At 34.7% G+C, this 14,526-nt stretch overlaps 1 protein-coding gene across 1 annotated transcript in view; it reads right to left on the reverse strand.

Annotated features, from left to right (window-relative positions):
- The window catches only part of LOC139490595 (uncharacterized), a 91,755-nt gene that overhangs the window by 6,751 nt on the left and 70,478 nt on the right, over nt 1-14,526 (reverse strand). Inside the window, exons 41-46 of the mRNA XM_071277472.1 lie at nt 12,088-13,048; nt 11,422-11,521; nt 6,218-6,334; nt 4,404-4,442; nt 1,648-1,695; nt 1,082-1,298 (exon numbers count right to left, since the gene is read on the reverse strand). Of these exons, the coding sequence (XP_071133573.1) occupies nt 1,082-1,298; nt 1,648-1,695; nt 4,404-4,442; nt 6,218-6,334; nt 11,422-11,521; nt 12,088-13,048 (1,482 nt within the window). The remainder of the gene's footprint in view (nt 1-1,081; nt 1,299-1,647; nt 1,696-4,403; nt 4,443-6,217; nt 6,335-11,421; nt 11,522-12,087; nt 13,049-14,526) is intronic.

Raw genomic sequence — 14,526 nt, forward strand, 5'->3', positions numbered from 1 at the left:
TAATTTTGAACCCTTTGGGCCCCTTATTCTGTTGGGACCAAAACTCCCAAAATCAATACCAACCTTCCTTTTATGGTCATAAACCTTGTGTTTAAATTTCATAGATTTCTATTTACTTATACTAACGTTATGGTGCGAAAACCAAGAAAAATGCTTATTTGGGTCCCTTTTTGGCCCCTAATTCCTAAACTGTTGGGACCTAAACTCCCAAAATCAATACCAACCTTCCTTTTGTAGTCATAAACATTGTGTTTAAATTTCATTGATTTCTATTTACTTAAACTAAAGTTATTGTGCGAAAACCAAGAATAATGCTTATTTGGGCCCTTTTTTGGCCCCTAATTCCTAAACTGTTGAAACCAAAACTCCCAAAATCAATCCCAACCGTTCTTTTGTGGTCATAAACCTTGTGTTAAAATTTCATAGATTTCCATTCACTTTTACTAAAAGTATTCGGCCGACGACGACGCAAACGACGACGGCAACGTGATAGCAATATACGACGAAAAAATTTTCAAATTTTGCGGTCGTATAAAAATCTTAACTTTTTTTTTCAAGTAGTCACTGAACCATGAAAATGAGGTCAAGGACATTTGTCATGTGACTGACGGAAACTTCGTAACATGATGCATCTATATACAGAGTATGAAGCATTCAGGTCTGTTTCCTTCAAAATATAAAGCTTTTAAGAAGATAGCTAACGCAGCTGCCAAATCACTATCCCTATGTCCAGCTTTCTGTGACAAAAGTCGAAGGCTCGACAATAAATCAGAAGATGTAGATATGAGTAATTCAACTCATCTTTTAATACCTATCAATTTTGTACAGGACCTTATTCTATAGTTCAGATATAATGATTATGGCGTCTTATCATAATATAAAATATATGTATTTGAAAATTTTACTCAAATAATTTTGTTCTAATTTTAATGTTAAGAAACAATTAATCAACCACAAAAAGAAAAAAAACCCATACATATTTGTTTTCAAAAAGACAACACTAATTCAAAATCAGTGCAAAGAGAATCAGACAATGTTGCAAAAAACAAATGCAGCAACTAATGAAAAATAATGTATATACCTGTTGATGCTGAATGGTAAGATAACACATCATCAACACTATCATCTCTGTAGTAAGCTGTATCTGTCTCTCTAACATCCCTGTCCTTAAAGATGTAGTCTCCAACTGACTTGACTTTATCTACTACATATCTGGTACCATCCCCAATTGATGAAAAGTAACTTGACTTCTTTGGTGAAGAAAATGTGTTGCCTGTCTTATAAAAACTTGTTTGCACCTGAATCAAAATTGAAATAGGTTAGATAAAATATTATATATAAGATTTATACATTCTAACTTGGCAAAAAGCCTATGGATCTTCTTTTGGAAAACATGATATGTATGGTGGGAAATGTCATGAGACCTTTGGGCCAGGTGAGCTAAAAATGAGTATTTGAATCATAAATTAAATCTGATTATTATTTAATTAATTTTTGGCATCGCACAAAAATCCCTTTGTAATTACGGCCTCACATTTTTTTACATTGCAATGTAAAATTTTGCTGGAACAGGTAATTTCACATTTACATACAAGCGTAAATAAGTATGTCTATGCTTTGGGTATAATGACTATCTTTGGTACTTACATGTTCAGTTTCTGTACTGCATCTTTCCACCAAGTGATCAAATGATTTCTAAAATCATAAGCTTAGAGAATAAGTTAGAATCAATACATTCAATACAATAAATTAATCAATGTGATTTGATTAAACAATTATTAGCTAAACTTCAAAATTTTTAACTTACAATGAGTATCTTGAATGTTGCCACTAATGCAGCAGAAACTGTCCATCCTTAGGTTTACCCAAGTTCAAACTTTCCATCCCTAGGTTTACCCAAGTTCAAACTTTCCATCCCTTGGTTTACCCAAGTTCAAACTTTCCATCCCTAGGTTTACCCAAGTTCAAACTTTCCATCCCTAGGTTTACCCAAGTTCAAACTTTCCATCCCTAGTTTTACCCAAGTTAAAACTTTCAGTGAAGTGTTTTGTTAATTATACATGTTTGTATTTGTCTTTTCATCAGTTTTCATTTTGGTCATGATTTTGTCATTTTTATTAGACCTATGTTTTAGTGCCCCTTGATATCCTCTCTCTTTTTACACTTATTGTACATAATGAAACATCTCCAGCAAAATTAATTTATTGAAATGGATAATTTTATGATTTTTTCTTGCTTGACTGCACAGTAAAATGCAACAATAATATTTTAGATGGGGCTCTTGCATATTTTAGTTCCTTCAAATTTTTCCATTGTACTGATGACTCGTAGTGTATCTTATATCTTGCCTTTTAATTACAGAAGTGTAGGAGAACATCTTATGTTCAAGTGAAATTTAAAATTTGTAGACAGTAAATTAAATGCATGTAATGAGGGGGGCAAGGGGGGTCCCCATAACAGCAAAACAGTGAATTGATTTGGTGAAAAACAGATAACAAGGAATTGAAAAGGGATAATAACAGATAACAGTAATGAAATATGAAAATGAATTTGTCCAGGATCAATCCAGTAGATGACTCGTACGGTAGATCTTAGTATATAACTTGTGGTATGGGCCTAGAAAATTTGTGTAAACAAGACGTTTCGGCCGTTGAGGCAGTTCTGCCTTGGTTGATTTTTTTCCGTTACTTGTACAATAAGTTATAGTATGGATGTTGAATTTTTCTGAACGAAATTACTAGTTTCTGTTTTTGATATAGGGATATTTTTAATCTAGGGCATTTGAGGGATCAATTTTTAATGATTTAGGTTTTTTTATTTAATTTTTGAAAGAAGTGCAGCCAGTGACACTTTATTATCAATTTGATTTTTAGATAAAAAAAAATCTGAAAAGCAATATATATACTTTACAAGTAATAAAAAAAACCTTGATGCACAATATATTTTTTTTAATTTAATGACCTTATGATAAAACTTACTTATAAAATACAAAAATACCCAGATCATTGGAGACAGGACTTGTAACTGAAACACGCATGCCAGTTGTGGTTATTCTGATAATAGAAATTGACTCAAGTGAGAATTCTGATAGTATAATAGAAATTGGACCTAGTGAAAATTTGGATGACACCAAGTGAAACACCAATCATGTATCTTATGTGAAATTAATCAAATTATAGAATATGGAAAATTTGGGTACAGCATTGGAGAAGCTGTAGGATTTTAAAAAGGGTATTTGTCGAAAAATTAAACTGAAGACACATCTGTATTTGCATCAATGGTTTCTGAGCTTCACTTTTCGCCATGTGAAGCAGCAGCTAAAAAGCTTTTAAAAATATGGTGGTCAGGGTTCTCTTTCATGTAAATGAAAAGAGAGGGAGTAGCACTTATAATATAAATGCTAAAAGAAAAAGATGTTGCATAATTCCCAAAGCCATAATTCAAACCCACACCACTTAGTAATATAGAACAATTCAAAGGAGAAAGCTAACTGCCTAATTTATCCACAAAATAGTGAACAAGAAACTTAGTAACAACAGTAACAAACTACAACCACTGAATCCAGGCTCCTGACTTGGAAATAGGCACATACAGAATGTGACTGTGTCAACATTAGCATGCTAGTTGGTGTCCAATCCTCCCCTTATCAGGGACAGTGGTGTAATAGTACAACATAAAGATTATAATATTATGTGGTCATTGAATAAAAAAGTCTATAGGGTGTACCAATGCCTTTTTTATAACAAAATCCATACTATAAGTTATTGTACAAGTAATAAGTGAATTATAATTTGTACAAACTGCTACATGTTCACAGACAATGTAATTTATTACAAAGGATAATAATAATAATAATATATACTGGAATGGTCCTGGTTCCAATTGATTTTATATGTTTATGTGATGTATAATACTGAAATTCTTCTGCAAATACAGGGCCACCCGATATTACCGGTAGAAAGACCCCAATAGATATACATTGTAAGAAGATGCGGTAAGCGTGCCAATGAGACTATTATCCATTCAAATCACAATTTTCAATTATCTTCAATTTCGACGGAAGATTGGCTGTCAAAATGCTAACATTCCAATTTTCAATAACAGTTAACAGCAAATAGATTCTCACAATAACAGATAACAAAATAGATAATAGTCCTATAACAGCTAACAAAGAATAAGACAATAACAGCTAACAGTAAATATATTTTCAGAATAACAGATAACAAAGAATTAAAATGCCCCATAACAGCATAACAGTTAAACCCCTTGCCCCCCCTCATGTAATAAAAGGAAATTAAAGTACAAACAAATTAAAGTCTTTCTTTACCTTTAATTTGTTGTACATTGTCATTTCATCGTGTTTGCATTTTTTGTTACTTTGTTACTTAAGTAATATTACTTACATCCAAGACAGCCTTTTTCTTCATCTTTTTCTTTTTACTCTAGGAAAATAAAATAACATTTCTTTTATCATAAATTGCACAGAAACAAGAGGAAAATAAAACTACTTTGAATTTTTGGCATACTAAAGTATAATCCTGGTACCTTTGATAACTATTTACACCACTGGATTGATTCCACTGCTGGTGGACGTTTCGTCCAAGAGGGTATCACCAGTCCAGTAGTCAGCACTTCGGTGTTGACATGAATATTAATTATACAGTCTTTTTCTTAATAAATTTCCTGTTGCAAAACTTTGAAAATTTTCAAAAAAACTAAGGATTTTCTTATCCCAGGAATAGATTACCTCGCCTTATTTGGCACAACTTTTTTGGAATTTTGGGTCCTCAATGCTCTTCAACTTTGTACTTGTTTGGCTTCATAACTATTTTGATCTGAGCGTCACTGATGAGTCTTATGTAGACGAAACAAGCGTCTGGCGTACTAAATTATAATCCTGGTATCTTTGATAACTATTGGTACCTTTTAAAACATTTAAACCCATTGCAATTGTTTGCACCAGTCCTAAGTCAGTAATCTGATGTTCAGTAGTTGTCATTTGTTGATGTGGTTCATAAGTGATTCTCATTTTTATATAGATTAGACAGTTGGTTTTCCCGTTTGAATGGTTTTACACTAGTTATTTTTGGGCCCCTTATTAGCTTGCAGTCCGGTATGAGCCAAGGCTCTGTGTTGGACTGTACTTTAACCTATAATGGTATACTTTTATAAATTGTGACTTGGTTGGAGAGTTGTCTCATTGGCACTCACACCACATCTTCTTATTTCTGTGAACAATTTTGTCATGATAATCCATTATACAAATTCAAATGACCTTTAATTGTTGGTTTAACTTATGGTCATAAAAATCTTTCACATTAGATCCAATCTATATGAGGACATTCCTTCTTATTTTCTACGTTATAAGAACTTTTGCATTTGGTGTTCATAAATGTCTATCTTTTTCTTCAACTAACTATTTTTGAATACATTGTATCTCTTTCATATCTTCTGTCTGATATAAGCGATTTTCATCAGTTATATCACAGTTGCCTGCTTGCTTTGAGCTCAAAAGGTTGTTGGTTCAATCCCTATTCATATGTATATATATATTACATGTAATATTTGCTACTGGATACTCATTTTTTGATTGAATTGTATTGTTGGATTGCTGTTTCATTGACATTTCATGAAACTGACATACTGTGGGTATTGTTGTGTGTTTGTTTTTTCTACATTAGCTGCTAGAGGATTAGGGGGAGGGTTAAGATCACACTTAACATGTGTAACCCTGACACATTTTTGCATGTGTCCAAAGTCATGAGTCATTGGCCTTTGTTAGTCTTGTATGTTTCTTGATTTAAGTTCATTTATATGTTTTGGAGTATGGTATAAAGTCCATTTTCACTTAACTAGTACACATTTTTGTTTAGGGGCCAGCTAGAGACTGCCTCCCATGAAGGTGTTTTTTCTCACTGTGTTGAAGACCCATTGGTGGCCTTTGGCTGTTTTCTGCTCATTGATTGGGTTGTTGTCTCTTTCACACATTCCCCATTTCCATTCTCAATGCTCTTCAACTTTGTACTTGTTTGGCTTTATAAATATTTGGATATGAACGTCACTGATGAGTCTTATGTAGACGAAACACACGTCTGGCATATTAAATTATAATCCTGGTACCTTTGATAACTATATACTATAATACATGGAATTAAGGTCCAAATATCCATTTCTCATGAAGAGTTATGATAAATTTCAAAATGTTGAATAAACTTACTGATTTTACTGTTTTTTCTTCTTCTATTTCATCAATATACACAATATCATCTAGACTTTTGTTATCATCCTCCAACTCCAATTCATGTAAAAGTTCTGATACATCTTCTGTTTCCTCCTGTAAATATATCCAGGAAACATATTTTCATTTCACTCTTTTGATTGATCTTCAATAGAATCTTAGTCTCTAACCTATATTAACACCCCACGCAACGGGTTGCGGAGGGTATAATGTTTTTGACCCGTCCGTCAGTCCGTCCGTCCGTCAGTCCTGTTTCTTGTCATCGCAACTCCTCTCAAACCACACAACAGAATTTCACGAAACCTTTTCAGATATTAAGGACATACTCTGTAGTTGTGCATATCGACGGGAAATTGCGATTCAATTTTTTTTCTAGGAGTTACGCCCCTTTGAACTTATTTACTTTAATGTACTACTGCAACAGTTTGTCATCGCAACTCCTCTGAAACTACACAACAGAATTTCACGAAACCTTTTCAGATAATAAGGACATATTCTGTAGTTGTGCATATCGACGGGAAATTGCGATTCAATTTTTTTTCTAGGAGTTACGCCCCTTTGAACTTATTTACTTTAATGTACTACTGCAACAGTTTGTCATCGCAACTCCTCTCAAACCACACAACAGAATTTCACGAAACCTTTTCAGATAATAAGGACATATTCTGTAGTTGTGCATATCGATGGGAAATTGCGATTCAATTTTTTTTCTAGGAGTTACGCCCCTTTGAACTTATTTACTTTAATGTACTACTGCAACAGTTTGTCATCGCAACTCCTCTCAAACCACAAAACAGAATTTCACGAAATCTTTTCAGATAATAAGGACATACTCTGTAGTTGTGCATATCGACGGGAAATTGCGATTCAATTTTTTTTTCTAGGAGTTACGCCCCTTTGAACTTATTTACTTTAATGTACTACTGCAACAGTTTGTCATCGCAACTCCTCTCAAACCACACAACAGAATTTCACGAAACCTTTTCAGATAATAAGGACATACTCTGTAGTTGTGCATATCGACGGGAAATTGCGATTCAATTTATTTTCTAGGAGTTACGTCCTTTTGAACTTATTATACCCCACGCAACGAAGTTCCGGAGGGTATAATTTTTTGACCCGTCCGTCCGTCCGTCCGTCAGTCCGTCCGTCCGTCCGTCCGTCCGTCAGTCCGTCCGTCCGTCCGTCAGTCCGTCCGTCAGTCCTGTTTCTTGTCATCGCAACTCCTCTCAAACCACACAACAGAATTTCACGAAACCTTTTTAGATGAAAAGGACATACTATGTAGTTGTGCATATCGACAGGAAATTACGATTCAATTTTTTTTATAAGAGTTACGCCCCTTTGAACTTATTTGCTTAATGTACTACTGCAACAGTTTGTCATCGCAACTCCTCTGAAACTACACAACAGAATTTCACGAAACCTTTTTAGATAATAAGGACATACTATGTAGATGTGCATTTCGACAGGAAATTACGATTCAATTTTTTTTCTAGGAGTTACCCCCCTTTGAACTTATTTACTTTATTGTACTACTGCAACAGTTTGTCATCGCAACTCCTCTGAAACTACACAACAGAATTTCATGTAATTTTGTAGATAATAAGGACATACTATGTTGATGTGCATATTGACAGGAAATTATTATTCAATATTTTTTCTTATACAATTTTTTTTTCTTACACTTATTTAATTTCTGCAATGACAATGTGGGGACGTGGGGTATGTGAGCGTGCTCACTAAGGTTCTTTAATTAAAACTGGAATGTTGATCAAGTAATCTATATACTGCATAGACATCAACTATTACAGTAGTAATTTCAAACTGTATTGGGAACCGAATGAAATTTTACTACAGAGTCATTTCCTATTGGTCAATCTAATAAAATTTTTGTCAGTTTTATTGTTTCATTGAGTAAATACAATAGCTATTGTTCTCTGTAAAGTTAATTTACTGGGACCCTTTTACTAGAAATCCATAACTCATTGATTAGTTTGCCTGAGTAAAAGTATTATCTTTTAAATAATGAAAATACATGTTTGAACTCACAAAACGGCATGTAGTGTTGGATTTATTGAATATCAATGTTATGTTTTCAATCTGTTCAACACTGATTTTATCATAAGAATGTTTCCATAATACAATTCTGACCCACTCACACTATCATTTTCTATGTTTAGTGGACTGTGACATTGGGGTCAAAACTTTAATTTGGCATTGAAATCAGAAGGACCATATCATAGAGAACATGTGAACTAAGCATTGATTGGACCTTAACTTCCTCAAAAACTACCATGACCCAAAACTTTAAACTGAAAAACTTTAATCTGAAGCAGGACAGACTGACAAAGGAATGGATGAATAAATGAACAGATATATTATACATTGCTATTATATTTGTGTATATTATGTTGTAAATTGGAAGTTATAAATAATAATCAAAGCGCTGTAAGCGCTGAAGGCAGTTAACCAAAAACCAAGTTCTCAAACATGTAGGGGTAGGCAGAGGATTTAGGGGGGTGCCCCCCCCCCTTTTGGGAAAAAAAATTAGTTGCTTATATAGGGAATCACTGAAGCGTGACTGGAGCGGGTCCCCTCTTAGGATGGTCAGTGGGCCCCCACTTATGAAAATTTCTGGATCCGCTACTGGGGGTAGGGTGACCCTAGGGACTTCCCCTACATTTCATTTTATTTGTTATATTGTCCCATACATGAATATATATGGTTTAGGGGGGGGGGGATCTCATTGGTTTCTAAGTTCTCAAACAGGAGGGGTAGGGTGACCCCAGGGACTCCCCCTATATTTCATTTAATTAGTTATATTGGCCCATACATGAATATATATTGTATCGGGGTGGGGATCTTGACCGTTTCCAAGTTCTTAAACAGGAGGGTTGGGGTGACCACAGGGACTTCCCCTATATTTCATTTGATTTGTTATATTGTCCCATACATGAGTATATATGGTTTAGGGGTGAGGATCTTGACCATTTCCAAGTTCTCAAACAGGAGGGTGTACAGTGACCCCAGGGACGCCCCCTATCTTTCATTTGAACTGTTATATTGTCCCGTACATGAATATATATGGTTAATGGTTGGGGATCTCAACGGGTTTCAAATTCTCAAACAGGAGGGGTGGGGTGACCCAAGGGACTCCCTCTATATTTAATCTGATTTGTTATATTGTCCCATACATGAATATATATGGTTTAAGGTTGGGGATCTCGAACATTTTTAAATTCTAAAACAGGAGGGTTGGGGTGACCCCCAGCGACTCTTCCTATATTTCATTTGATTTTTCATATTGTCACAAACATGAATATACATGGTTAAAGGGTGTGGATCTCGACCGTTTCCAAGTTCTCAAACAGGAGGGTGGGGTAACTCTATGGACTCCCCCTATATTTCATTATATTGTCCTATACTTGAATATATGCAGGGGCAGATTCAGTTCGGGGGGGGGGGGGGGGGGGGGGGGCGCGTGCACCCCCCATAAATTCGCAAAGCATGGGTTGTTCTCAGCTTAAAGAATATTCCGATAATTTTACCTCAATATTTTTTTAGCCTCGCTCTGCTCGGAGAAAATTTAAGTTAGCACCCCTCCTAACCTAAAATCCTGGATCTGCTCCTCATATGGTTTAGGGGTGGGAGCTCGACCGTTTCCAAGTTATTAAACAGGAGGGGGTGGAGTGGCCCAAAGGATGCCACCTATATATCATATGATTTACTTACATTCAGGTATATATAATATAGTTGCATTATTTGTGAAAATAAAGAAACTTTCAGCTACTTTAATTGACCCTTCAAAACTGAGATAAAAAAAATAATCCTTTGAAATTGCAGTACTATGTTTACACTTTAAAAGCATCTCACATGCATTATCATCATTTATCACTGATAAAGAAAATTTAGACTGTGACCATGAACATGTATATTGTTAGATATACTGTTCCCAGCTGTCACGTTGTATTGGATTTTTAAATTAAAATTTGTCAAAAAGAATTTTGAGTTTCTGCATAAAATATTTTTTTGCTTTTTCTTTCTTTTATATATATCTTTTGATTTACAATTCTAGTGTTTATATTCATTTACCATGCATAGATGTATTTTTTTCACCTGCGTAATTGATCGCCAAACCCGGAATTACCCTTATCCGCTTCCGGGATCGGATCCGATATTGTAAAATTTTGTCTTCACGGCCGCCATTGTTATGTTTTTACAATGTTGTTTTTGTCAATCAGATACAATTTTACTCGAATTTATACAATATTTGTCGGCTATTTTCTGTATAAAGCTAGCGATTGAACAAAACGAACATCGCTGTCATGAATAATAATGATAAAAATAAGTTTTTAGCTCGTTTAATTGGAGACTTTGGTGAACATGGTGAAAAGGTAATGGTTTGCCAAGTTAACTCTTATTTTCTTTCAAGTGGAAGGTGACTACATCGGGCATAGCTAGAAACCAACTATCCTAGGCGAAATTCCGCTTGCAAAAGTGGAAGGTTGCGGATCTCGGACCACTGCTAATTTGCACACCTGCCTCCAAATTGAAAAGATACGAACATTTCTTTTTCTAATTTGAAATTGCCGCCAACAGCATGAACAGTTGAACTTATTATATAATAGACTACTGACGTAGTTGTACTACGTATTGATGACAAACAATATTCCTACGACTTTTGCCATTTGGGAAATCTAAACTACTTGTCTTAGGAGATTTTCGGCGATTAAATATTTCATACAATTGTTCTTTGACATCTTGGCCGAAAGTACAAGTCATAATGAACTACACAAGGGTTCTTAATAAGCACTACTTCCTATGTGTAACTTTAAAACTTTTGGATAAATCGACGATCATTTAAGGTTTTTCTGATCATATTTTTTGTAATCCAGAATAAAAAGTATTAAAAAAGTGTTCAATTAGTTATATATAACATAGTAGCGAGCTAGATAATAACAATGGCAAGTATTTCAGCATTTATTGGGAAGAACACAAATCTAGGGTGCTCGCATAATGCAGCTTAACTGCATAAAAATACAGTTAAAAACCTATGTTAGAAAGTTAAGGACATTTTATATAGTAACACACAACCTCATACAGGCATGCGTTGGAAATCAATCCTCAAAATGTTGATGGTATTCCATAACTGAAGAATATATATAACCCAGACAACATACCTTAAGTGATGGTTCTTTGGTCTGCGCTAACATTTCACGAGTCAAGTCAACAGATAATCTTCTTGCGTCACTTAAATAACCTTCATCAAAGGACCTGTTCCTGCAAGATATATACAATACATTTCACACTGATTTTAGTGATAGGAATACACAAGCAGAGCATCGAAACTCCTAAATGATTCACCAGCATAATTTTCATTAACAACTTATAGTACTTTGGATTTATTGTTATTTTTTAATTTTGTGGGTTAGGGTGAATCTAAAATTTATTTTTTCAAAGAAAATCAACTTTTGTTTACACTTGTATGCAGACTCGGGCTTTACCACGAAATTAAATATCCTAAAATTGTAAGCTTTATACCCATCCACTAAACTTGGTACACACAACAATAAATGAACCTGTAGTACCTGAAAAGATTACTTTATCGTCAAAATAAATAATGAAAATATGGTCAAGTTTTTAGATGACAGTTTTTTTTAACAATATGCACAATTTACAACGACTCTATAGATCCAATATAGCAAAAAAAATGATTAATAAAAAATTGATAATTTTCTGTTCTAATTAGTTAAGCACTAAACAATTGTTTAAAGATGCATAAATTTACTTTGTCTCACAGAACACTTTGTTCATCAGTAGAACATGAAACTCCTTGCATTACTTACTGCAGTACAGAGGCTGGGGAACCCCATGATTTGGACTGAAAGCCTAAGGACCCAGACATCCGTCTGGCAGGAGCTCTAGGCCTGGGTGCTCCTGGTATCTCCTCAGCCTGTAGATGTGGTTGAGTTGGTGTTATTTTGGATCTCTGTTGCTCTGGTATTGTTAGAAAGGAGGATGGTGTTTTATTACTGGTATCTGTTTTAACAGCTGCTGGAGAGGGTGTTGGCACTGGTCTCCTTGATATCTGAGGCACCTGTGAGAGTGAAGGTGGTGTCACCCCTCCTCTAAACCTTGTATTGCCAGCTAATTGGGGTGAAGCAGTGTCCCAGTGACTTCCACTTTCTGATGAACTTGTTGTTTGTTGTCTTGGAGTTGCTGAGCCACCCATACATATTTTACTATCAGGTGATCCCATACAGCCAGACTTTTTTTGGTTTTCATTATACTTTGATAATGAAATTGGTTTATGCTTTTCAGGACTTGCATCAGAAACCATTATTGCAGGAGCAGGCGACTGAATACTTTGGGTTGACGATGCTTGCATTGCCTGAGGTGATGCTCGTTGCATACTTTGGGCAAAAAAATCTTGGCGTCTCTGAGGTGATGTGGGTTGCATCATTTTTGGTAACGATGCTTGCTGTATCTGAGGAGATGCTGGTTGCATCATTGCAGGTGCCAATGCTTGCACTTGCTGAGGTGATGTTAGTTGCATACTCTGGGGATGCATTACTGGACTTCTCTGACTTACTGGTGCTGTATACCCTGTGACTAAATCTGTCTTCCTGCTAGAGGAGACTGAGGATGACTGTTTGCATTTCCTGTAGCTAGGTGTAGACTGTGGCATGTGAGCTATGCCTCCATGTACTATTGTACGGGCTGGAGCCATGTCTGTATCACCTGTGTGTATCATATCTGATTCCAGTTGAGTTGGTTTTGATACAAAATCCTCTTTTACTATGTTTCCTAAAAAAAATATTGTACATATTACTAAACTGTAATAAATTGTAACACAGAAATCTTTTTACAACAAACCAAATAAAAAATATTAAATACAATCTTTCTTAGACTCATTTATTAATCCTGCTGTTACTTTGATCAAATCTTTATGACAGTTTCAATGAGACTATTTAATAAAATAACAGTGTAACAATGTTATTCCTGCCTTACTAACCATGTTTGATTTAAAAGTCACAAAAGGTTATACTACTGGTATCACATAAACTAAACTTTATCAATGATCAGCAACATCAAGGTCAAGGTCAGATAAACCCTGGAAGACAGAAATGTACAACTTGCAATCATTTAATACATCAAATATAGTTAACCTATTGATTATAGTATTTGAATATCAGACAAAAATAAGAAAACTTAATAGCCAATGAACCAAGAAAATGATGTCAATGTTAAATGGGAGGGGGGGGGAGGAGTTTTTTTCGGGACGTCAGGATCAGATGTTTTTAAGCTCAGGATTTCAGGATTGATCCTTTTGGGATCCAGGAATTCTTTTATTGAATTTTGAATTTAAATTTCTTTAAATTTGGGACCTCAGGATGTTTTTTAAGCCCAGGATTTCTGGATAAGGACCCCTCCAGCCCCTCCTCTTAGATGAAACCTGCCAAACTGACATGTACCTCTTTCCATAACATTCCATTTTATATTTAATACACAACATCAAGTTGACCCTTTGCTTATAGAATCTGAAAAAAAAACCTAAACACAAAACTTTAACCTTAATCACTGACTCTTGAAATGAGGTTAAGGTCAGGTGAACCATGTCTGATCTGCCTATGTATAGTGCAGATGAGATAAATTTTTGAACATCCCCACTTTTTAACTAGTCTATAAAGACATTGCTGATATAAACCTGTATGTAAAACAAATACATTCTTGCCACCACTATAATAATTGGAACCTATTGAATCTATATTCATGTGACTTTTAGTATGTTATAAATCAAATATGAGAATTGGAGTCTTAATCGGTGAACATGAATTTGACTGTTTGACAGCTAATGCCCCTTTAAAGAATGAATGTGTTCTTAAACTTAAAAACTTAAATATTTTAAATTGGACATTTACCTATTATGGTCCAATATCCAAAATCTAAATACATGGTAAGATTCAGCATATCAAAGAACCCCAAGGATTCAATTTTTGTTGATATCAAACAAAGTTTAATTTTGGACCACGATTTGGACAAACTTGAAAAACTGGCCCCATAAGCAAAAATCTTAATACAAGTTTAGATTCAGCAAATCAAAAACTCCAAGGATTCAATTTTTGTTGAAATCAAACAAAGTTTAATTTTGGACCTTGATTTGGACCAACTTGAAAACTTGGCCCATATTCAAAAATCTTAGTACATGTTTAGATTCACCATATTAAAGAACCCCAAGAATTCAATTTTTGTTGAAATCAAACAAAGTTTAATTTTGGACCCTG

Source organism: Mytilus edulis, chromosome 10 (assembly GCF_963676685.1).
Source record: "Mytilus edulis chromosome 10, xbMytEdul2.2, whole genome shotgun sequence".
NCBI classification, from domain to species: Eukaryota; Metazoa; Mollusca; class Bivalvia; order Mytilida; family Mytilidae; genus Mytilus; species Mytilus edulis.